Source organism: Conger conger, chromosome 6 (assembly GCF_963514075.1).
Source record: "Conger conger chromosome 6, fConCon1.1, whole genome shotgun sequence".
Lineage (NCBI taxonomy): Eukaryota > Metazoa > Chordata > Actinopteri > Anguilliformes > Congridae > Conger > Conger conger.
Window position 1 is genome coordinate 14,478,615 of NC_083765.1, and position 25,241 is coordinate 14,503,855.

General features: G+C 45.8%; 2 protein-coding genes across 5 annotated transcripts in view; both read right to left on the bottom strand.

Annotated features, from left to right (window-relative positions):
• Nucleotides 1–1,659: 1,659 nt before the first annotated feature.
• LOC133131141 (SIN3-HDAC complex-associated factor-like) lies at nucleotides 1,660–5,723 on the bottom strand. 2 transcript variants are annotated; one of them, XM_061246310.1, is made up of 6 exons: nucleotides 5,605–5,723; nucleotides 4,161–4,323; nucleotides 3,896–3,995; nucleotides 3,525–3,639; nucleotides 2,877–3,027; nucleotides 1,660–2,542 (listed from the first exon to the last, which is right to left on the bottom strand). In XM_061246310.1, exons 2-6 carry the CDS (start codon nucleotides 4,286–4,288, stop codon nucleotides 2,362–2,364), a joined length of 675 nt encoding a protein of 224 aa, XP_061102294.1. In that variant the 5' UTR covers nucleotides 4,289–4,323; nucleotides 5,605–5,723; the 3' UTR covers nucleotides 1,660–2,361. The 2 variants fall into 2 exon arrangements, with proteins under 2 accessions (XP_061102294.1, XP_061102293.1); XM_061246309.1 differs by having other exon boundaries at nucleotides 2,877–3,030.
• Nucleotides 5,724–6,349: 626 nt separating this feature from the next.
• The window catches only part of LOC133130211 (DENN domain-containing protein 5A-like), a 43,467-nt gene continuing 24,575 nt past the window's right edge, over nucleotides 6,350–25,241 (bottom strand). For 2 of the 3 annotated variants that reach the window (XM_061244603.1, XM_061244605.1), the window contains 19 exons: nucleotides 23,611–23,922; nucleotides 21,319–21,534; nucleotides 20,784–21,018; nucleotides 20,319–20,408; nucleotides 19,210–19,360; nucleotides 18,632–18,725; nucleotides 16,581–16,712; nucleotides 16,036–16,188; nucleotides 15,711–15,798; nucleotides 15,015–15,099; nucleotides 14,027–14,155; nucleotides 12,202–12,323; nucleotides 11,515–11,660; nucleotides 11,014–11,132; nucleotides 10,730–10,911; nucleotides 10,280–10,362; nucleotides 9,868–9,991; nucleotides 9,455–9,623; nucleotides 6,350–8,343 (listed from right to left, as the gene is read on the bottom strand). In XM_061244603.1, coding sequence (XP_061100587.1) covers nucleotides 8,160–8,343; nucleotides 9,455–9,623; nucleotides 9,868–9,991; nucleotides 10,280–10,362; nucleotides 10,730–10,911; nucleotides 11,014–11,132; nucleotides 11,515–11,660; nucleotides 12,202–12,323; nucleotides 14,027–14,155; nucleotides 15,015–15,099; nucleotides 15,711–15,798; nucleotides 16,036–16,188; nucleotides 16,581–16,712; nucleotides 18,632–18,725; nucleotides 19,210–19,360; nucleotides 20,319–20,408; nucleotides 20,784–21,018; nucleotides 21,319–21,534; nucleotides 23,611–23,922 — 2,814 coding nt within the window. In that variant the 3' untranslated portion in view covers nucleotides 6,350–8,159. The remainder of the gene's footprint in view (nucleotides 8,344–9,454; nucleotides 9,624–9,867; nucleotides 9,992–10,279; nucleotides 10,363–10,729; nucleotides 10,912–11,013; nucleotides 11,133–11,514; nucleotides 11,661–12,201; nucleotides 12,324–14,026; nucleotides 14,156–15,014; nucleotides 15,100–15,710; nucleotides 15,799–16,035; nucleotides 16,189–16,580; nucleotides 16,713–18,631; nucleotides 18,726–19,209; nucleotides 19,361–20,318; nucleotides 20,409–20,783; nucleotides 21,019–21,318; nucleotides 21,535–23,610; nucleotides 23,923–25,241) is intronic. The other variant, XM_061244604.1, reaches the window with a different exon arrangement.

The following is a 25,241-nucleotide window of genomic DNA, read 5'->3' on the forward strand; positions in this document are numbered from 1 at the left end:
GTTATATATCAATGACCAGGCTTAGAGATGCTTAGAGATGCTCTTCTACATAACACTGTTGTAACGCCTGGTTATTGTGTTATTGTCGCCTTCCTGTCAGCTTGAACCAGTCTGCCCATTCCCCTGAGCTCTCTCACTAACAAGGCATTTTCACCCAGAGAACTACCACTCACTCAAGTTTTTTTATTTTTGCTTTTCCATACCATTGTCTGTAAACTATAGAGGCTGCTGCACGTGACAATCCCAGATCAGCAGTTACTGAGACTCTGAATGAGCGTCTGGCACTAACGTCCATCCCAGTCAGGCACTTCGATCATATTTCTTCCCCATTGCAATGATTGGTCTGAACAACAACTGAACCTCTTCACCAGTTGCTGCCAGGACTTCTGGATTAGATATTCGCAGTAACAAACTGGACTATTGGCCTACCAAATAAAGTGCATATACAGTGATTTTAGAGTAAATGTGTCTGAGTTTAAATGGGCCCATGCATCGGATTATGGTGACAACAAAACAAATATTTTTCATATTTTATTAAAATACAGAAGTATTACAGGTGAGATATAAAATAGCTTCCAAATTCCAATTGCTAATCAAACAATTCTGAGAAAAGTGCACAAAATAAAAATGCATTTTAACACTTTACAGCATTCGATGAAGTTGTGAAAAAAAAAAAAAGGCAGGAAAGGTCAAAGCCGATTTAAAAAAAACAAACAAAAAAACCCCCCAAAAAAAACCAGTTCCACTGATTGGTGTCCAGCATAAGCATCGGGAAATGTACCTTTTGTTTAAATAGGCCAGGGAAATCCCTATGTATTAAAACCATGGCAGTGTCAGTTAAAGTTTAACACTTTCATTGAGTTATATCACCCCACATTCACAGAGGTCCTACAGAGCCTCAGCAGGCAAGGCCAAAGCCCCGCTCCACCAATCACAAATACAGGCTGACCGTATTCAGTGAAGAATCAGTGACATCATCACACGACCGGAGTACCAACATGTACTTCAGTACTTTTCAATATATACAGTAGTGTGGATTTCAAGTGAACATGCCCCCAAGACATACATTTTATCAGCTTGCGTGATGGCTGCTTACAATCTGTCTATTTACGGTTATGATTTGAGAAATCCACTGTGTAGTGCAAAAAATGAAAAGTAATGGATTTGACAGATACATTCTGAATTCTTCTGGCCAGAACTAAGCTAACAAATATATGGCAGCTTCAAACTCCAATATCATGTGAGGGCTGGCCACATAGGTAGGCCAATTCAGTTTCAGAACTGTGTCAAGAGATTTTAACAGAGAAATCTTGATTACATTACATGGACCTATATTTTTTTATTTAAATTTTTTTTTTTTGTCCTCATTTTGCTTTAACTACCAAGTGGACAATAAGAAGCTTCACTTTTTTTTGCTAACAAAACAGAATCAATTCTCCAAAATGTCAGCAGTCAATTCCGATCTACAATTACAATTAATGACTAAAAGAAAGAGGAAAAACGAATCGATACCCTAAATCCCTTTAATGTGCCACTTCTGGAATATGTTGCAATGACCCCACAACCTAAAACAGTTATCCACCCTGCATAAGAGAGCTCTTGCAGCATTCTGCAGATTTGAGTCTGAAGACATTCATAGCAGACATATAAAGGAGTTGTGGTTCAAAATAACAGTCCTCTTCATACAAATCCACTTATACATTTGCTAAGGCCCGTAATGGCAAATACGTAACTCATTACAGTATATGGTGCAAAACCTGACAATAGATATTTCTTGGAAGACTAGCAACACTTCTGAGAATCTGAACAGAAAATTGTCAAGCAGCCTTAACACTGCTTATTAGGACTGTTTTAGCAAGAACCCATCCTAACAATTGAGATGCTAAACTTTGCATATTTGTATACAAATTTACCTTGTCTACATTTTTAACCCTTTAAACAAAGACTGGGAAGGGAAGGGAAAAATAAAAAAAATACAGGAGGCAGTATTTACAAACACAGGTACTGTTAAATTAAAATGATTGTTTTAGTCTCATGAAAAAGTATAATCTGCCCTTTCAGTTTATATAATTATGCTTCCTGTTCCTATAAATATTTTACTAATGCCCATACTTTAAAAATGATTTTCGTTCACTTCAAAAAACAAAAACAAAATTAAAAAAATTAAAAGAAAAAAAAATGTACAAAGACAAATGCATTTCTCAAAACCAGAAAAAAAAAGAAGATACTATTTACCTGTACTAAAGATACACTATTTACCTGTCCTAGAGATACACAGCAAACTAAAGGGAGGAGAGGGGTAGAGTCTGCCACTGGAGACAAAACAGACAGAGGCACACAGACCTCAGGAAGGGAGGTTGGTCACCAGCTCTCTCTCAGCTCCTGCGGGAGCGCTGGGGGCTGACTTTGGGAGAGATGGGTGTCGTGGGTTGGCGCAAGCACCGTCCGCTTCCTGGAGCTGCAGCAGGGCTTGAAGAGTCGAGGGTCGATCATCACCTCCCCAAAGCGCCCTTTGTACACGATGCCACAGCACACCTTCTGCCTGAGAGCAAATGGAGCATTATTTCCAATTTCTACACAGATACCAACATCTACCAACATAATTCCCAGCCGGCCCCAGAACATGGCACTCCATTGTCTGGGGATTCAAGAAATTTCCAATCAAATAAAAAAAATAAAATAAAAACAAGCTGCCGTATTTGCAAAAATGCCACACTAGAACACCTTTGAAATTCTTACTCGTAGCCCACCCCCCAAAGAAAACATGCACATTTGTGTGTAGAAAGCCTCAGAAGTCCCCAGATCTTTAAGCTGTGTCAGATAGGTTATATTCCCCGTCATTGCCATTTGAGTGAGGAGGCTGCTCACGGCTGTACCTTTTCCAGTAGGAGCGGTCCAGGAAAGAGAACATGGACGGGGCGGATCGCCTCTGCTTGGACTCGATGTCTGAGCCGTCATCGGACTGGTTACTGTAGCTGGGAGACTGGGAGGGGGACGCACTGGAGGTGGTGCTGTGGGCATCAGAATCTGCTGGGACAAGGAGAGGCAGCATTTCACAGGGAGAAGAGTGGTGGAAAGGGCATGCATCCACATGCTGCACTTTTATCCGGGGTGCGTTAAAAAATGCGAGAGTCCCAGTTAACCAAGGAGGACCAGTGTTGGTTCAAACTATTGTTCTAGCTCAGCACTAATATGCCCAATTCACCACGACTAGTTTGATTTGCTTTAGTGCCAGGTTAGAACAAAGGCCTACAGGTTAGACGAATACCAGCATAACTGAATATAAAATAATCGGAACAAAAACGAACGATACTGTACGAAACCATCATACATCAGCACCACATTAATCGGACAAAATCAGTAAAGCACCCCAGTGAAAGAGCGACTTTAGTCAGGAAGATCACAAATAACACATAAGCTGCTGGAGATGAGCAGATATGACAGCTGAGGAAATGGGGTTTCATGTCACCTCAGACACTTCTTTAATTTCATTTCAGAACAGATTTATTTTAACAGCAACTCACTTTGCCTCTTTAATTTGTGAAGCCTCCTTAGTTTGCTCTTCTTCTTCATGTCACCCCTCTTCACCGTCTTGGGTTTGGTCAGCTTGAAGCCAGGGCCTGCTCGGGCATCCACCACCTACCAGACATTGCAGTTCACAGACGTTTAACTTTGGGTTATACAGCAAGCAGTAAAACTAAAATGGCATTACATTACATATTACATTTGACAGACCAACTTAGCAATAATTAGGCTATTTTGTAATACAACTGGACAATGCAGTCCAGCAGGCTCGTAAGGAATCACAGCGGAAGGAAAGATCAGTAAACACACATTTGCTAAATGTAGGCTATATGCTAATACATAACACAAAAAAGTTTAGATGGTGACTTACGTGGCTCCAGTTCTTCTTAGATCCCAGAGGCAGTTTCTTCCATCTCTTCACTAACAGGACACAAGCATTGCAGATATCTCCGACTCGATCTTCAACCAATCTTTAAACAGGAAGAATAGTGGTCTTCACGCAGGATGCAGGGAAAATGACATGAGGCTCGTCTAAAACTAATCTTCGAATTAAACAAGCGGCTTAAAGGTGCTTGTAACGTGCAATCAAGAGCCTATGACGTACGCAAAACAAAAACGCATTGTGTGTTACTTACCCAAAGCACACCCGAAAGTTTTCTTCATATCTGCTGCTGTCTGTGAACCGCGAGCTAGACGACTTGGTCTTGCAAATGCAGCAGCCTTCATTACTGCGGTACATCTTGGATTTGTGAAAACCAAACATCTCAGTCTACGTTGAGCTCGAAAAACCACGCAAAACTGTGAAAACATAAACACACAATTTGATAATGCAACTATACGCATAAATAAATGTAAAAAAAAAAGTTGTATTTCCTCTTTTTAAACGGTATGCCTAATGTTCGGTTGCTTTCCTTCCCTGTAAAGGGGCGGGCACCGCACGCTTGGGAAACGTTTCTGCCGGATATTTTGATTATTTGCGAGCTTAACCTACTCGGAGAAAAGTGTTCATTTTGAGCGAACAGAGGATTTAGACAAGCTTACTGAACCATTGTATAGGTATGCACGATGTTATAATATTGGCGAGCTGAAAACCGAGACGCAACATAACCCAGTTTCCCCCACCAACTCGGTGGACAGTGATGCACTTCTAACGTCCCAATTCCGGCGTTCAACAAACTAAGATAATTTACATTTAAATTATCAGCTTTGACCCAAACTTTTTAATGACCACCACAACATACCGAGTTGTTCGATGACCTTATAATGTAAATAGCCAAAGAACGAATAACACACTATGCATAGATATTGGTGGCGTTTATTAATATAAAACTGTATGTTACATTTAACAACACTATCTGTGATAGCATATGTAGGACTAATACAATGTTGCACCAAAACATTCCCCAATGCGTGCGCGTTACAATGCATCTGGAAATTCAATGCAACTGTATCCACGAAATCCCCTTGTTCAGACGCCATTGCGTAGCTCGTGGCAAAAAGCAAACGTTTACGACAAACAGTTGCCGAGTCTGGTAATAAACTGCTTATGATAACAAAGCCTTCCAGCATCATTTCAATTTTCCAGACGCGATTAAGTCCAGTCGGACAAGTAGGCTACGTTGTCCGTGCTAATGTTTGGGACCGTCTCAAACCAAAAGGGGGACGTCCTTTTTCTTAAAATGCACGTTGACAAGGGTTCCGTTGAACACTTATGACTTAGTAGATAAATCGGTAGTCTGAATGCAATTTTAATAAACTCAGTTTGCAAAGTCTGAAAGAAACCGAACATCTACACTCCCTAAATCCCACTTCAAAAGAAATGCAAACTTTCATGCCCGAAGAGCGCGAAACGGCGCCGTCTCCGAATTAGTTTTTGTTTTTAGCTACTGGCTGGCTACCACGCCACACTCCTCATCCACGCTCTTCCATTGTTGCGCGTTATTGATCACCTTGCAGACATGTCTCCGTCTAGATTTTTGCATGCGACAGATGCGGTTAAAGTTAATAAATTTCCTCTGCCATACTTTTAAAGAATGTCTTTAGTGAATATTGCTAAATAGTTCGACAAACGGGACTCACCAGACAAAAAACTTTGAATCCTCACTGATTTCTTCGTACGACACTGCGCATGCCTTACTACGGCATACAGCTGGATATTAGAATTACATTAGCATAAAAAACATTAACACAAAACGTAGTCACAGAAACACCCATATATGGGGGTATAACCTACTCTTTTGAACACCAATGTAGCCAATAGATTAGCGCAATGTTAGGCATTTAAGAATGTTGCATCTCGGGAATAGTAGTGAACATATAAACATAATACATGGCATTTCCCAGGTTTAAAAATACAGAAAACTACACTTCCCATAATGCACACAAAAATGGAGGAACGGAACAAAAATCTATTGTTAAACCGGGGTTCTGAAATGGCGCGAATGAGATATAGTATCCCCATAACTGCAGTAAATAGTACCTCACTGTGTCTGCAGCTGGGCAGTTGAAATGTTTTACTCGCCCTTGACGTACAGTAGCGTGTTATGTTTCTATTCTGGTATTTTCCGAGATCCAGAATTAACCGAGTAGCGGAAATTCCAAATGTGTGTTCGTAGTGCGTATGGACATTCGACTCCTCCCATGTGTATGACCATTTTGAATACGCGCGTGCAGTCCTGCATTTCATTCACAATTCGGCCGTTCGTCGCGCTCAGATAAACATTTTATTTTTTTCGAGTGCGTATCATCAGAAAGGTGAATTATACATCCAATTATTTATTATACATATACATGAGCAGGACAAAATAAGTTACATAAGGCTTACTGTTAAAAAATGTTTGCTGTTTATTAATGCGTACGAGTTGAAATACAACTACCTGGGAATATCTACAACAGAGCTACAGTTCTGATAGCCTACAGACTGGAACCATAGCAGTCACAAACATATAAATGACTCCAAGAAAGCAGCTTCCCAAGCAGCTTTGTTAATCTCATTAAACCTACCAGAGCAAATCAGTTTCTTTTTTTTCTGTAAAAAATATACAATACACCTTTACATACACATATCCATAATTTCATCTTTTATTACATTTTATACACTGTACACAATTTACTCACTTCTTGTACACTACATAACACAGCTCTGTCAAGAAATATATCAAAACAACCCCCCTCCCCTCCCCCAACCACACCCACTTCCAAAAAGTCCATGCCAGAAAAATGCTGACTGGTTAACAACCAGCAACATCTGGGCATCGCTGGAATGAAAATGTCTAAATTCACATGTGCTTCTGCGGTCAAGCAGTAATGCTGTGACTTTTAAAACCCTGCTCAGGGAGTAAGTCAAGAGGAAGAAATATCTACTTCCTGTGCCATCCTGAATTACACAATTGATCTTTTTTTTTTTTTTTTTTTTCTGTGCACAGAATATTGCATAGCAGAACCAGAAGACCGTGGGATGGCATGAGAGAGGGACGTTTTTGGGGGGGGTAGTTCAAAGAACAGGCGATCATTCAGGACACTTGAAAGTAACACATAAGACACGGAAAGAACGGGGAGCTTTCATGTGCTTGTAAAAAAAATAAAAAATAAAACCAGGCATAAAAAAACAAAAAAAACAATAAACAATGAATGGCATGTTGTTCTGCCCACCATGGCCATGTTGCTCCACCATTACCCACAATCCCCTTCTTTGCCAGCGGCCACCAGATCCCAGAGTGCATAAGAGACGGAAAGCTGCGCGTATGGACCGAGGGGCTTCAGTTGTGATCAGAGGTATTTACAAGTTTGCCGAGAGCTCCAACACTTCTAGCCTGAGAGACGGAAGCTCTGCTGCCCTGCGGACATGCTGGGGCGCTCCCACGCTGCACAGTAAGAGGAAAGTTTGAAGCATAATTTGGAATGGATTACTACTGCTCCCAATCAATACAATTGTGCATCAGGCATAACAATGACAGCTGCACGGGGCCTCTTTCGTACTGGAGTAGAATGATATGTAAAATCTGGTCAGCGACTTTCAAGGTCAAGTCTTGCAATCAGAATATATATATATATAAAACTATTTAAAATGCATCTTTTTACACTGTAAAAAAGGACATTCCCTCCTATCATTAGTACTTATAAAGCATACTTTCTACATCATTTGCTTCCCGCTCTGCATGATGATTGACTGTACAATTTTGACAACAGAGCAAGCAACTGGACAGACATATCAAAATAATACTGCTCCTTTCAGAAAATATATTAACAGCTTCGTCTTCCTTATTCTCCTCTTAAATATAGCTATTGTCAGCAGTTAACAACAAAGAAAGGTGTTCATTTTGTTATCGCATCAGAACGCGGATGGGACGTCTTCACCAAAATAACATTTATGAATCATAATAATAGAAAACATGTTTTTAAAAATGTCTAACAGCACATTGAGGATACAAAATAATGACACGTCTTTTTTCTTTTTTTTCCTTTTTTTTTTTTTTTTTAAAGGCTCATTGCACTTATTATATGGCAAACATTAAGAGCAGCTTCAAAATAAGCCAGAAATAGTCTCCATTTTTCAAGTCTCCATCCATGTTTAAAACGGTAAACCTTGGTGGCGGTCCCTCCCCGCGGCTCCCTGCGGGGCGGGAGGGGGCGCTCTAGATCCTGATGCCCTTGACGAGCGAGGCCTCCAGGGTGATGTTGAACTCCTGCAGCGTCTGCAGCACGCGGATCAGAGCGTTGACCAGCGAGTGCTCCTTCAGCAGCGCCGACTCCTCGTACATCTGCGCCGTAACGGGGCAGTCCGCCAGCAGCGCGATCCAGTGGTGCAGCAGGTGGTCCCTGTGGGGAAGCGGGACATGGCGACCGTTTAAGCCTCTATGGCTGGCGACTCAGGTACCCGAGTGAAATGGGACAGATCGATGTTATACACCTTGATTTACTATAACCATGTATACATGAGTGAGTGAAGTGCATGGAAAGGATAGGATATTGAGCTCTGAGGCAAAGTCATACTGTGTAAACTGTGTATCCCTGGTTATGGGTATGCGCTTTGTTGTACGTCGCTCTGGATAAGAGCGTCTGCCAAATGCCAATAATGTAAACACTGAGGTCATGTGACAGGAAGTTGGTGATGACTAATGGGGCCGGTGAGTGTCACCTGGTCATCACACCCTGGAGCCTTACACACTCCTAATGTACACACCCAGCTACGGGCATGCCCATTCATACACATGCACACGCGCCCACACTCCCAACACATTCACTGAAAAACACATGCACACAACGCACAAAACACACTCGCGCAGACAATCACACAACGCACACAAAACACACTCGCGCAGACAGTCACGCAGCACACACAACGCACTCGCGCAGACAGTCAAACAAAACGCACTGGCGCAACACACAAAACGCACTTGCACACAGTGCACAAAACACTCGCACACACACGTGCAGTTTACACCAGATTAAATCCACTGGAGCCGTCAGCCCCGTGCACAGGCAGGTAAAGAAAGCAATGTCTGCCATTTATCAGCCTCCATTAAAAACAAAGAGAGGGAGAATAACAGGAAGAGCAGTCCCCCCTGCCACCGCAGGCATTGGAAAGACCCGCCAACAGATTACGTTTCGATGATGATAAGGCCACACAGGCCATACAGCACTCCCCCGTGGGAAAACACTGCACAACACTCTGTAGCTTTAACACACAGTGAGCTTCGCCCTAAAACCTACACTCTTAAACAGATTTTGCACTTTGATATCCCTTAGAAAATGTGCTATATGACAGGACTTCTGGAAACCATGTCAAATCCTAGACTAAATTGGCCAGTCCGATTGGAAGATTTTAAAAATGGAAATGTACTAATAATGTTATAAACTGGAAAAGTGTTTGTGAAGATAAGTTATAGAACAGTTTTTAACGGTGTGTTCTTTTTTGGGGGAGTCTTACCTGGCTCCCAGACACACCAGCATCTGGAACTTCCCGTCCTTGCCAATGTTCCTGGGGGTGCTGTTGATGGCGCGCATGAAGCGGCAGAAGTTGCGCGCCCTGGTCTGGCGGTTCTCATCCTGCGACGCCTCCCTCTGCTCGGGGCTCTCAAAGTGCACCTGGGCCTTTTCTGAGGAAGCAGAGGCAGCGTGAAATAACCTGCTTCCAGTTTTAGTCCTATATTAATCCTTTTCTTTTGTCTCTCAATAGAAAATATTTGCTTGTTTTAAATCAAGTGACATTTATTATTTAGCAAAAAAAGTAATAGAAGTAAGATTTTAACTCTAAATATAGGACTCGAATAAGTGTTGAGGCAGACTTATTTTTTCGTTTCTTGCTGTGCAGACACATAAGTCTGTAACTGGGCTACGTACCGAGGAAGTCCCAGATGAAGACGTTCTTGAAAAGGCGCGGGGACTTGAAGCCGTGCTGGAACACCTGCTCCAGAGCCCAGACCAGCCCAAACTCCCCACACAGCAGCAGGGTCAGACTGCCCCGCTGCACAGAGGGATGGACGGAGGGATGAAACAAATCCAGGGAAGGACAGAGAGTGAAAAAAAAGAAAAAATCATTCTATGATCAGACATGTACATACAAGAACAGCTTCACCCATTGTGGCCATCTCTGTTTTCCTGAACATGGATGTTATGCTAACTATGAATCTTGGTTTAGTACCAGTTCCACGAGTGGAAAAAAACACACAAATCCATTCCTGAACAGATTGATAAAGAGCACTGCCTTTGAGATACAGCGTGTACATGTGTGTGTGCATGTGTGTGCTCTGACCTCTTTCTCTGGTTTGTGGAAGTGCTTGACGATCCCGTTGATGGCCTCTCCCACCCCTTCCTGGATCTGGCCTGTGTTTAACTCTAGAGTGAGAGATAGAAACAGTCAACGCCTCTGGAGACTCGGTACAGTACACATGGCACCTCCACATGACAGGCAGCTATATGCAGATGCGCTGGAGGACAGCTATTAGGCACGCCTCTCAACTGAAGGAGAACGGTGACTAACACAGAACATTCCCAGCTAACACAGAACATTCCCAGCTAACACAGAACATTCCCAGCTAACACAGGACATTCTCACAATGCTACTGCCATGTAGTGGCAATTTTATAACATTGACAAAAAATTCCAGTATCCAGTTCCAGCTGTGGCCATTTCTTCCCCAGCAAGAACACCCCCATCCCCCGTCACTGTCCCCAAGTTGGTCCAGTCCACAAGGTTTGCTTACTTGGTTTACTGTTGGGTGAGATGGTGACCAGCCTCCGGATCATACCAGGGGACTGCTGCATGGGGGGGGTCCGGCACATGCGCTCCTCGTTCTCTGTGGTGGGAGTCAGGACCTCGCCCACCAGGATGCGCTCCAGACTGCCGTCGTCCACGCCCTTCCCCAGCCAGCGGCCGCACGGAAACCTGGAAGAGCGCGCACATACGGTCACCGCCACAGCGCCCACAGGCCGGTTATTAACACACTTCAGCGCAGGGGTGAAAGGTCAGCAGAGCTGCCGCACTCACTTGTAGGTGTGTCCTGTGATCTCGTTCCTAACCAGCACGCACTCCACCAGCCACTTTGCATAAAGCCCTGAGTTGTCATGTCCCATCTGCACGGTGGTCAGCTTGCCCAGGTTCTGGCACTGAGAGAGAGAGACTGCCATGTTATGGCATATTGTCTACGCTTTGACGCTTTGGCATATTTTCTGACCATGACACTGTGACACTGTCCCATATGAGAAGAGGAGAGCAGCTGTAATGAATGTTTCCTGACTCCAGAGCTCAATCAGACCAAATTCAACTCATTACCCACATGAGACGGGCTCATTGGTCTGAGTGACTGAGGCATGTCTGCTGATGGCAGGGTTAAATGATCCAGAGTCAGACTCGTGAATATTACGTCACGCCCTTCACAATGCTTTCATGTATATTGCTGTAACATTGTAGTAATGTTAGCACATTGCAACAAGCTTATGAGAACCACGCTGTATATCTGTAAATGTTCATTGTTAAAAAACGAAATACCTCAAAGGTGATTTCCAGGGTGTTCTTTGGGACCTGGAGGACCCCTGTTTCCGCCAGCTCCCCAGACACACAGATCCAGGGGTTGGCCGTGAACATGGAGCCTCCCAGCTTCTTACTGGGAATGACCACTACATGGTACGGGATCACTGGGCAGAGACGAAGGCAAGGGTCACATAAAGGTAACACTGAGAGATTTACTTGTTTAAACTAATCAGTGATAGACACACAGTGGGGTCTATAGGTTATCACTATCACCACAAAGAGACGCTATTACTGCCCTTCACAGCCAGTGTTCCAACTTCAGAAACAACAACAGAAATATTTGAAAATAAAGTACATTATCTAAGGGTTAGACCAGGGGTAAGCAGCCCTGGTCCTGGAGTGTCAGAGCAGTTTGCTCCATACAAACCTGTTATTAATTGTATTAATTCTTAATAATTCTGTAATAAATAATGTAATAATTATTTAACTAGAAGGCTTAAAGAATCTCATTTTGAGTTGACTTATCAGAGTTCACCCTACTAAAACCAAAGTTTCTTTTTTAAAAGTGTGTGGTTATTCTGTGTGTGTCAAAACAGGCCTGGCTACAGCTATAACAGTCAAAGCTACAGGAAAAACCTAGTGACTACAGGTAAAGCAGTACAGGTAAGCAGTACCAAGTCACAGGCAAATGTGATGGGCACTCACTGATGGTGGTGAAGACGTTGGTGAAGCAGAAATAGTCCACGGCATTGAAGGAGAGCAGGTGGTAGAGGAACTGCTCTTTCTCATCGTCACAGCGCAGGAAGGCGTACCGTTTGTACAGTTTCCTATGGCAGCAACACACACACACACACGCACACACACACAGGGTTAAGTACAGACACAACCCTTACTGCTGCTGCCCAGGATCAAAAAGCATCAAATATTCATTCTCACTTATACCCAAGTCAAAGATAAACATTCATTCTCACTTATACCCAAGTCAAAGATAAACATTAATTCTCACTTATACCCAAGTCAAAGATAAACATTAATTCTCACTTAAACCCAAGTCAAATATAAACATTCGTTCACACTTATACCCAAGTAAAAAAATTAATATTCTGCCTTCAAGAGACACAATTTGCCTTTTAAACCCTGAGGAGAATTGTAATTAACATGGATGAGCAATATCAATTTAGCAGTTTGTTATTCTTGAAGATGTTATTCTTCTAGAAAAACGTGCTGACCACGATGAAGTTCTACGGATACCTCATAAATATATAAAACCATATAATTTAAATTGACACTTCAAAAGAGCTCATATATCATGTATGAGTTAATTCAGCATCTCAGCATGTTTGAACAAGGGGTCATTCAATTAACCAGCACTGGGCTCAGAAATCAAAAGGACAGAAAATGGGAGGAGAAAGAGCTATTTTAAATCACAGTCTATAGTCATAAATATCTGCATCCTTTCCACAGAATTAAGAGAACAGACAGAATAGCCTGTATCTGAGTGACAAAGAGAATGGCCAAGGGAAACCTCACACACGACAATGCTGTTAATGCAGTCTGACTAACCAATCCAGCATACATTCTGCCCTAAATGTACTAAGCATGGGACAGTTCACATGCATTTGCAGTACTATATACTTGATGAGCCTGTTTCCACAGACAGGCCTGAATCTAACCCCACATCTAGAGCAGGACCAACAGTGCTGCTAGGGAACACTTTAGGGTTGCTCCTGCGATTTGAAATGAGAAGTGCATTAGGTGTCGTTGAGTATTTTTAATTGGGAATGTCAGATTGCATTTACAGGCCTGTCAGCGTGACAGAGGGGGGGAACACACACTCTCCCCCACAGCCCAAGCTGCAGCTAGCCCTCCGATCCAGCCCAGTGGATTGGGCTCAGTCACTCCACTGGAGCAGAGGGGAGAGCAGTGTAGCTTCCCTCCCTCCCTGGGTGCCATTATCACCAAATACTGCATGTAGTAGAAATAAAGGATGAAAGTCCCACCCAGCGTCGAGGCAGATGAAAAATAAACCATTTGGGGTTTGGAGGGGAGGGCATTCTTAATTTCAGGTTTTTCCATATTTTTCTCAATTAAGCTTAAAATCGACGGTGAAATTAATTCACACAACCACTAGATGTGCCAGATGGGTTGTTTGGAGGGTTTGACCAAACATAACAGGGACAGTCACGCTAGGCCGGTCCCAGCCACTCTTGTGGTTATGAAGACATGGCAGCGAGGGTGGAGGGGGCTCACTTGGTCAGCCTGTGTGGTTATTTATTACGACATGGCAGTAGGGAGGAGGGTGGATGGGGCTCACTTGGTCAGCTCGTGTGGTTATTCATTACGACAAGGCAGTGAGGGTGTAGGGAGGAGGGTGGAGGGGGCTCACTTGGTCAGCTCGTGTGGTTATTTATTACGACAAGGCAGTGAGGGTGTAGGGAGGAGGGTGGAGGGGGCTCACTTGGTCAGCCTGTGTGGTTATTTATTACGACAAGGCAGTGAGGGTGTAGGGAGGAGGGTGGAGGGGGCTCACTTGGTCAGCTCGTGGGCAGATAGCAGCTGTTTGAGGTGGCGGGACAGCAGCTTCTTCTCCATGGAGAGGCGCACCCAAGCCCGTGCCTTCCCAACGTCCGTCTTGATCTCGCCCATGTTCTGGATGTGTCTGCAGAGGAGAGGGGGGAGGGCAGGAGTCAGTCAGGGTGAGGGCAGCATGAGGGCTTCTGGGGGGGTAGAATACAGGCAGTTCTGCCCACGCTTCCCCCCTCACCAGGGGCTAGAATCCAGGGGGAGAGCCATGGAATTCAGTTTTCACCATGGAGACCTCCCGGAACATCCACCTTTCCTGCAAGTTGTTATTTAGGCCCGTTTCTACATTTTAAAGGGCACAGACCAAGTTAAACATGCTCTCATATCACCTTGGAGCCCCTATCACTGCTCTGCCTAATTTAACCCCCCACCCTCTGGCTGAGAGGCATCTAAAGTTACTAAAAAGCCTGCCTACCAGCCTACTCAGGCTTACACACTTATCTATTTAAACTTTTATTCTCTTTCATTTATTTTAAAGTGAATTTCGATTGTGGGTAGCATATTATTATTGCAGAGCACCCGTGCTTCAGTATATTTTCATTCGTTCTGTCGATGTCATTATGTCTGTATTTTCCATATTGCTATTGGGATATCTGAAAAACACTAAAACAAATAAAAATAAATAATGATCACAGAGAGATGTATTCAATATGAAATACACAGTCTCTGGCCAGCTCTAGACGACAGACAGAAATAGAGTATTGACCACTTCCACCCCCTCCCATGCTCCAATCAGCCCCATCAGCAGAACCGTGGTCTGGTTCCAAATAGGGTTTGTTACAGAACAGGGTTTTTACAATGGGAAATGTAACCAGCGTGAGATTGATATGGCGCCAGAAGCCCCCTGAAGAACACACCTGCCCATTCCAGCCAGTTAGAAGCTCTCTGCTCTTCACTCTGCAGGTGTAAAAACTGCCACGAACACCACTGCTTACCTCATGTCCTGTATCAGAGACACCTTGAGGGGGGGCATGGCAGCTCCGGCATCAGACTTTCGTCTCTCCGACTCTTGGATGAACCCTGGGGCACACAGAGAGGTTGGGCGGGGTGTCACAGGGTGAATAAAACAGCCTAAAGACAGTTTAAAAAAATTATCAATACTGGTCAACAATACTGAAAGAGTCCCTTCAGTGCCAAAGCTCCAGTTTATGGATTCATGCCAGTACAATGACAATGAGTCCATTTGCCTTGCATTTCATCATCTTACAGCGCTTTTTTGTACTGGCATGAAACCATAATTACAGTGAATATGAGAAGTTGCCACAACCACCACCCATGTGTAGCACCTCCTGCTTACTGCTGCACACGATGGCATCTTAAGATGGGGTAAATTCCGTGGATGGATGAGTGAATGCATTAAATATTGTATTGTTGTACTCTGGGTATTGTAGCTGCCAACCGTGGTATGCTAGTTCGTAAGATGATGTATTCTTCAAGGGTTCCAAGTGTATCTGCGTGGTCACGCTGGGACTCGGAACCGCACTGCCCTCTAGGGTCCGTCCTCCTCACACGTATTCCTGTGTCTGAACTGCACTTCGTTGTATGTCGCTCTGGATAAGAGCGCCTGCTAAATGCCTTGGAATGTAATGAATGTGAGTAACACAGGATTGACAGGAAGGACGGGAGAGTACCTGGAGGCCCAAGGCCACCGGGCGTGGCATCCTTCTTCTCCTTCCCCTCCTGGTAGTGCAGCAAGTGGGACCACAGCGCTGATTTACCCTGGCAGGGGAGACACAGAAGGCTGTAGGGGGGTTCCTGACACAAAGGCTCTTGTTGTGCTTATGCAGTGTATTGATTGTTTCACTCTGCCTCTAGGCCGGCCGGTCCCCCGATTGGCTGCTGTGGGGCAGGGGATTAGCTTGATTGGCTGCTGTGCGGCAGGGAAATACCCAGATTGGCTGCTGTGTGGCAGGAGATTAGCCTGATTGGCTGCTGTGGGGCTGGGGGTTGGCTCACCTGTTTGACCTGCAGGCCGTGGCTCCAGATGCGCTCCAGCAGGTCACAGAGGCTGGCGATGAGCGTGTTCTCCTCCACGCCGGTGATGCTCACCTCCCCGTGACCCAGCTCCACCGCCTCCCGCCCCATCTTCTCCACCAGCATGCGCTTCGTCTGAGAGAGAGAGCACACTCAGTCACATCACGCTCAGGCATAGCACGTACGCTCAATCAGAACACATGACACTGTGTGACACTCAACTCCCAAATTTACACACAGTGCTGCTGCAACACCAGAACTCACATGAGACCATGAAAAACATACATAATTCAATACATAGTGTGGTAAAGATGAAAGTTTTAAGACCATATGGATACAGTTTCCATACAGTGTAGCCCCACACAACCAACACCGTAACCCTACCCAGTCAACTCCTCAATGCCACCAAATAATAATACAACAAATAGCAGTCGACTAAACAAACCAGACTGTCAGCACCACACAATTAGCCCACAATGGAATAGGGCTCAGATTACAGTAAAGGTGAAAATGTGAGTAAAAAGTACCTTGTTCCTGCATTCCTTCAGAAGGCCCTCCACGAACTTCCAGTTGGTCTGAGCGATGACGGAGGGGGACAGGTTGGACAGCTTGGGCTGCCGGATGGTGGTGCCCAGGTTCCGAGCCTCCTGGATGTACTTCTGCAACACGGTAGAGAGTCAGAGACCTTCCCCCCTCTGGGTTTACATCACGTTACATTTATTCACCTGCCAAGTGCTTTTGTCCAATGTGAGTTTCATGGCCGTTATAGCCAAACACATAGACGGGGATGCTACAGATATTTAGCACAAAGCTGATTGGACAGGTGAACAAAAGGAGATGCGAAGGGTATGAACACTACACTGACCACCAGTGTGAGTTCTACACACTACGGAGCTTAACCCCTCAAGTATCGCCGCTTTTCTTGACACAAGAAAACATACCCAAAATAAAATCGTTACAATTCTTGAACCCCTTTGACTACAGGCATAATCCTGGTCACTCCTGCAAGGTTTGGGGTTTCTTTTCCAAGAGTTACTCTAAATATTACTAAAACACAGCTACAGAAGCTCAAACACAGTGAAAGTAGAAGCTTTTTTTCTCACTGAAAAGATTTTCTGTTTTTGACTGGATACAGATTATTGTAGCTGTGGCTGGTGCGCTTAGAAACACAATGGAGTCAAGTCACAACACTGGACAATATCACCAAAAATGAGCATTCTGCATTGTTTTTTTTCTAATCTATGTCTAGGCCAATAAATAAAGAGCTATATTTCCAGCTGTAACCACATAACTGTGGGCTCCAAGGCTGCTTAGCATCGGAGCTATTCAGTTCTAGGAGACTGTCTGAAGAGGTAGAGAGGAGACAGGGACGGTTTGATCACAGACAGGAGAGAAAGCCAGATCAGACTCGGGCGGGAATACGCTCTGTATTTCCGTCACGGAAGCTGATCTGAATTGAAGTATTGTTCTTGTTTAAAAGAACATGAGTCTCTCTGGGATGTGTCTGCATGATCTTTGTTTCTAATGCACAATTAAACTAGAGCTCAATTCTGATGGGAAGCTGACAGCAGATAAGCCTGTTAGTGCAGCAATTAAACCAAATATCTTTTAGTTCATTTTTCCATTTCCTTTCTATGGAATACGTGTGTGCGTCACCTGTTGGCTTCTCTTATCGACCATGGCCAAAGGCAACAATGACTCCCACACACGGGTCATACACGCCACTGAGAGGCGAAAGACCAATCAAACACATCCCCGAGAGCCACCTGGTCAATCAAACCCAACCATGTGACGTGAAGAACCACACGTCACATGGGATATGAATGAAAAAAGACTAAAAAGCTAAAGAAGCAATCAAACACACAGCCGAGGGGTCAAACGCCAGTCAGGGACAGTTGCTTTTCAATACAAACGCCTTAGAAACAGCACAGCACAGAGGTCAGAACATCTGTGGCATTTGAAATGTTCTCTCAGGAACTCTAAATCGCATGTACAGCCCACGGGAAAGAGCAGTGGAAGCACACACTAACACACAGAGGGACGGGGATGCATGCGTGTGTGTCTCCACCCACGCATGGCCGCTGCACACGTACCAGGTCCACTGACACAGACTTCAGACAGGGCCTGAAGGACTGGGACAGCCAATAGTAATCCAGAGCCAACAGGAAGTGCAGCCCCGGGAACAAGCACTCCAAATGCTGAGTGTGTGTGTGTGTGTGTGTGTGTGTACATGTGTGTGTGGGTGCATACAAGTGCGTGTGTGTGTGTGTGTGTGTGTGTGTGAGATGTATTTGTGTGTGTACGTGTGTATGTAGGCATACAAGTGTGTGTGTGTGTGTGTGTGTGTGTGTGTGTGTATTTGTGTGTGTGTGGGCATGCACATTTGCATGTATGCACATAGGAACAAGGCAGAGAGAGATGGGGAGAGAGAGAGAGAAGCAAGGCCAGTGCAGCAGAGAGGACAAATAAACAGACATAAGTCATGCAAAAGGCAATATTAAAAAAAGAATGAAGGCATACAAAAAGACAAGGCATGCAGGTAGGGTGTGTGAGAAGGTAACCGCGGCGACATGCTCACCTCTCTCTGGTCGTTGTCCAGGTACAGGTGTTCAGCGTGCTGCTTCTGCCGGTCCTTCTTCCTCCACTGTGCAGGGGCACTGCGCTTAGCCCACCTGACACACACGTAACGCAACCATGACACTCCTTCATCATTCATACTGATGTCTTACTGCCAGACCTAATGACATTTTCACAGGGTTGCACTTTACTGCTGCTGGAACAGCACTGTTAGTATTTGAAACCTGCATGTGGTCCTTAAGTCAAATAGCTGTTGAACTTAAAGGACTTAAAAATCCTTTTGCTCCACAGCAAGTTGGGACAATCAACAAAAACAGGAGAGTGCTAGCCTGATCCTGCCACAGTACCGTTGCAGGGTTTATAGGGTTTATATGAACCGTTCAGCTACTGATCAACAGCAGGGAACAGCGGTCAAAGTGACCCAATAAAAGCACATTAGCCGGCTACGTCCCCCAGTGACCAATACATATACATATTTGCAGCCACTGTGACGCTATTGTCAGTGATGCAGCCAGTCTGCAGGTCTCGCCCTGTTAGACCTCCGCGTGGTTTCCCAGCATGCACCTCCCCCAGGCTCACTTGTTGCAGGTGGGGCCGGAGGACAGCACGTCGGCCTGCAGGCGGGGGAAGAAGCCCGGCTCGTAGCGGCCCTGCCCGATCCGCATGTCCAGCAGGTGGGGGTGCAGGGCCGTGTGGTCGATCTTGGACACCCTCATCTCGATGGCCTTCTCTGCAGGGCACAGGAGGGAGGAGGAGGGCACGGTCACGAGGCGTCTCCAAAGACCGAAACATCCCTACCAGGACACGGACCGCCCCCTGGCAGGAGGTTCTGGAACATTGTGAGCCCATGCCCGTTGAGCGTGAAATGATACATCATGTTTTCATGATGTGTCCATTAGGGTCCACTAGGCTTGTCATTTCACCTATGTTTTAGACAAGCATCCAGACCCCAAGTGTTAGTGATACTAACAGCAACATTCATATGCATTGAGCACCAGGCTCCTCGGGACGAACACCAACCACCTCGTGCGTGTTAAAAGAATCACCTTCTGTATGTGAATCATTTTTACAGAGATTGTAATGATTAGTAACCTGCATGTCTGACGTGCATTGTGGGAAAGATTCAAACACAGTAATTTGAAACATCTGAGGCATGGCAGTAATAAAATCAGAATTCGCCTTTGTTGTTCAAATTCACTTTGAAAAATAACAACAATTAACAAATGCATAATGCGCTTGGGACAAAAAACTCTTTTAAAAATCAAATCAGATACTTCACAGGTTATGAATTTCTCAAGTAGAGAATAGGGGCTGTTTCTGAAAGGCAGAGTACTGACAGCTTCTGGCACAGCTTGAGAACATTTCAGAAGAGCCTTATTTTACTCAACGGCTCATTACTGTAATACGTCTGCAAACTACTGAGCTAAAAATCCAATAATGGAAAATCAATTCATGGCGCCAAAAGGCCAAGTCGCTATTAATTTGACCAAACAATGGGCTATTCAAATAGTTCAATACACAGCCCTTATTGCTTATCATTTACATAGAAATTGGGAGTGGATATTTGAATCCTTTTTTGTCAGTTCCGTAATACACACACACCATTAATGATAAATCATTCCCATAATGCACCTCAGGAATAAGCCAATGAAACCACCACCCAGAGACAAAATATATATATTTTTTACGAATATGGGCCTTGTAGTTCTCCAGGCCAATGCAGTGGGGGGCAGGAGCAACCAGATCGGCTTTCTGAAAACGCTTTGTAAGCGGAGTGGCTGAAAATAAAAGGTCGCACAAATTTCAACACACGGAGACCTATTACAAAGATGTCCAACAAAGCTCCCGAAAATCCTACAGAATGGCACAGAAAAGTGGCTTTATCCTATTAAGCTGATATTAGATCAGGCTGTCCAATTAGAGAGATTTTTGCTCCATTGAATTTTAAACACAGTATTCATGTGCAGCAAAGTTCATTAAAACGGCCTGTTCAGCCAAATTGTAGACCACAACGGATTTGAGAGCAGTCTAGTTGATTTGTGGACCAGCTGAAGGGTTAACATTTCATGGACTGAAAGAATTCATCACTTGGCTAAGTGTACATTGGTCTTTAGGGTCGTAAACGTTGACGGACAGCCGTAGGGCACCCTCACCGGACTCAGCGATGTTGGCGCACTTCTGGTACATGGAGGTGCGCAGCGTGGGCGTCCTGACGTTGAGCATGCGGACCTTGTCCACACGCAGGTCGAACACGCGCAGCGTGTGCTCCTTGTCCTCCTCGTCGTGGCACAGGATCTTGCTGTCGATGAAGGAGGCGAACATCTGCGTCTCCAGGAAGCGGGAGAGGAAGGGGAGGTACGGCTCCGGCTGGTCCGACAGGAAGGAGGCCTGAGAGGGACAAAAAGTTAAAAAAAAAAAATCTCCTTTTCATAGAGTCCAGGGGCTTTGTTTTCAATGACTGACAGAAAAGGAACAAGAAAATCATTTTGTAATACTATTTATATTTAATTGCTAGCCGGGGAGCCAAAGAAGTTGGCATGGAAGTTGGCATGGAAACAACTAAGTTGCCCAAACCCTAACCTACATCCACAGAGCAGGCACCTTCTTCAGAGACATCACCCATAATATTTATCCATAATTCCCCAAGGAATGGCATTGCAGTCCTCCAGGACCCGGGCTGGCCCTCACCTTGTCGTAGTTCTGCATCTGCTCGCGGTTGCTGAACCAGGCCTCTTTGTCCTGGCTGGGCTGGATGACGAACACCTCGTAGTCTGCGAACATCTGCGTGAAGCGGTTGGCGAAGACCTCGCGCACCTGGATGTTGAGCTGGTGCATCTTCAGCTCCTCCTCATCACACTGCACCTTCAGGTCTCTGTTACTGCTGCCCTCATCCTTAACATCCAACTGAGAGAGAGAGAGAGAGAGAGAGAGAGAGGGAGAGACAGAGAGGGAGGGAGAGAGAGAGAGGGAGAGAGAGGGAGAGAGACAGAGACACAGAGAGAGGGAGAGAGAGGGAGAGGGAGAGAGACAGAGAGAGAGGGAGAGAGAGGAAGGGAGAGGGAGAGATAGAGAGAGAGTGAGGGAGAGAGAGAGAGGGAGAGATAGAGAGAGAGAGTGGGAGCAGATAGAGAGATATAGAAAGAGAGAGGTGGGGCAGACACAGGCGGAGAGAGGGGGGGAGAGGGATGGCGAGAGAGAGAGAGGGAGCAGATAGAGACATATAGAGAAAGAGAGAGGAGAGAGAGGGAGAGTCACTTCATGCTATCTAATCTACCCGATGACATATTATCCAGCGGGAGACAAGGCGTGAGAGAGGAGCTGTGAGGCATTTGTTTTGATTTCCAAAAACTGCACTGAGCACTCTAAACCGCACTGTTGCCGTGCACCCCCTGACCCTCCTGGCTGCTCAAACGAGAGCAGCAGCACGGGGAGCGTGAGAAGCAGACCCCAGGGGGCCAGACACGAGAGATGTGGAGAAGAGGCTAGGCTAAGCATGACATTACATTATTGGCATTTGGCAGACGTACAGTTGATTAGACTAAGCAGGAGACAATCCTCCCCTGGAGCAATGCAGGGTTAAGGGTTTTGCTCAAGGGCCCAACGGCTGTGCGGATCTTATTGTGGCTTAGAACCACCGACCTTGGGTGTCCCAGTCATTTACCTTAACCACTACGCTACAGGCCACCCCCGGTAAGCTATCATCAGCAATCCTGCATGGGGTTTGGAGTAACAACAGCACCGGCCCAGTTTGGCCTAGATCCACCGTCCTACACCGTACAGCCCTGCTGGGCCCTGACCTCACATGACCCCAGGTGACCTCCCGTGACCTCAGGTGACCCAGGTGGACTGATGACAGCCAGCAGGCTGTGAAGCGACAGAGATGAAATAGGACACCAGGGCTGTTCCAGGGAAAGCAGCCACCACCCGTAAGCTGCTTATCCTACTCAGACAGACAGCTGCCCGCATTAGAGCCGAATGTTGAACTCTGACACAGTCCTCTGTCACAGCACCCCCCTCCCCCCCAGACATCTACAGCACGCAGTCTGTAATGAGCACTGCCCCCTGCTTGAGTGTGTGTCACAGTGATTCCAACCATGATATGGGCCTCTCATGAGGGAAGTTCCTTCTCACCTCCTCCTAATACCACAAACCACATGACATTCACATTTGGGTCCAGGTGCATTAGGCCCACAGGAGATGCACTGACTCACGGCTCTTTTACACACATCCACAGAAGTAATCTGGCTTAAGTGCAAGGGTAAAAGGACAGCGTCCTCCCTGGGAACAGAACCCCAGGGAGAACCTGGGAAAGTCCAGTCCCCTGACCGGTACGTTACACTCCCAAAACATGCCGTGAGTGTGTGTACACGTGTGCATGTGCATATGTGCGTTACATGCTGTATGTGTGTACATGCGTGTGTGTGTGTGTGCGGTACATGCTGTATGTGTGTATGCGTGTACATGCGTGTGTGTGTGTGTGTGCAGTGCATGGCTGCAGGCGTGTGTATGTGCGGTGCATGCTGTATGTGTGTATGTGTGTACATGTGTGAGTGTGTGTATGTGCGGTACATGTTGTATGTGTGTACATGCGTGTGTATGTGCGGTACATGCTGTATGTGTGTACACGTGTGTGCGGTACATGCGTGTGTGTGTGCGGTACATGGCAGCAGGCGTGTGTATGTGCGGTGCATGCTGTATGTGTGTATGTGTGTACATGTGTGAGTGTGTGGTACATGCTGTACGTGTGTATGTGTGTACATGTATGTGTGTATGTGTGTACATGTGTGAGTGTGTGGTACATGCTGTACGTGTGTATGTGTGTACATGTGTGTGTGTGTGTGTGCGGTACATGCGTGTGTGAGTGTGTATGTGCGGTACATGCTGTATGTGTGTTTGTGTGTACACGTGTGTGCGGTACATGCGTGTGTGTGTGCGGTACATGGCAGCATGCGTGTGTACGTGCGGTGCGGTGTGCGGTACCTTCTCCAGGCTCAGCCCGGTCCTCTTGACGAGGGCCTGCAGGCGGGCGATGGTCTGGTTCTCCTTCAGCAGGTAGGAGTGCAGCGGGGAGCTGGCCAGGTTCCCGTTGCGCTTGTCGGAGGCCACGTCTCCGGTGCGAAAGTCCCTCAGCTGGGGCACGGTCTCGCTGTGCAGGCTGCCCTCCGGGGAAACGCCGAACCCCATCAGCACCTCCGAGATCTCCTGGATGAACTCCAGCTTGTTGGGGAACTGCGGCAGGTCCTCAGGCAGCTCGATGAAGTGGTTGTCGATGTCCACAAAGCACAGGTTGGCCTGAGGAGAGACCAGGCCTCCGTTAGCAAAACACGACATTGACATGAAAATGTTCCTCTTGCAGTTTTGGATGCAGTCCTCCCATTCACCACCAGGTGGCCACGCACAGTAACAATACAAATTGGCTTAAAAATCTATAGGCAAAACACATGCAAAAAGTACCTTTTCATTTCCATATTAATCATGAAAGACTAATTAAATCTTGACTAATTTTCTGCTTGAAAAAAAAATAGAAAACAGTAATTTAACGTATTTCAAAAGAGCAATCCCTCATGAGTTTGAAAATGGCACATGAGGTCATCTTCATTATAATGAATGCAAATTGGACAAAAGAGTGGGGAAATGAATGGAGGAGACTAATGACCTTTGTAGAATGGACCTGTGATTTAAGAGATCAGCCAAATCTCAGGCAGCATCACTGACAAATTCACCACCGATTTAAAGGTATGGCAGCCCCCAAACGCGTGGAAGAAGAACTGGCCGCCCATCGCACTGGATTAACGCCCCGACAAATCTTTTACAATCTGTATGTCCAAATATACAGTACGGGACAGGAAACTGCGGGCTGATGCCTTCAGGGTATGAACCATAACAGGTACGATCCCAAACAGCAAGTGATTACATTTCCAAAACAATACAATTACACAACAGGACCTAAAGCTAAACACCGTGGACTCCTCTGAGAAATCCAATGAAAGCCCCAACCCACGGGCTGCTCAGGAGATTACATTTCTGATGAAAAGACAAGGCTGCTATGTGCGGAGGTCAGAAACCCCCCCCAAAAGCCCACAATGGAGATGAATGTGGGGACAAAGGGAAAACATGCAGACGCAGTAAATCATGTTTAATGTGTGTGCAGGGCCCCGGGATCGCCTCGGTACGACGCGTCGGCCCGGAAACACAGATTAGGCCTCTCTCCCTCGGTTAGTATGCTGAGCACAGAGTGCACTCCTGGAGAGAAATCTGATTAAAAATGATCTGCCACTGCATCCGCCAGGGAGCGTTTATGAAGGGGGGGGGAAAAGAGATAATTCCACCGAGGTGATTTTAGCCAGGGCCTTTTCACGAGAGAGGGAGAGAGAGGGGGGGGGGGGGGGGGGGATGGGAAAGAGAGAACGAGAAACGGAGAGAGAGAGAGAAGGGGGGATGGGAGTGGGAGCAGGAGAGAGGGAGGAAAATGAGGGGACCCCAACAGAACAATTGGGATAATCACACAAACAGCCTAATCTGCCCCCTGGGCTACAGAGACTGGCCATATTGTGCGCAGCAGCAGGGAAGACCCAGAGGTTTCGTTACGGAAACATCCGGAAGGGCTTTAT

Coding starts and splice junctions, on each gene's coding strand:
- LOC133131141 (XM_061246309.1), bottom strand. CDS start 4,288: ATGTTTGGTTTTCACAAATCCAAGATGTACCGCAGTAATGAAGGCTGC. Junction 3,640..3,895: donor CTAAGAAGAACTGGAGCCAC/GTAAGTCACCAT, acceptor AATGTCTGGTAG/GTGGTGGATGCCCGAGCAGG. Junction 3,031..3,524: donor TCACAAATTAAAGAGGCAAA/GTGAGTTGCTGT, acceptor TCCTTGTCCCAG/CAGATTCTGATGCCCACAGC.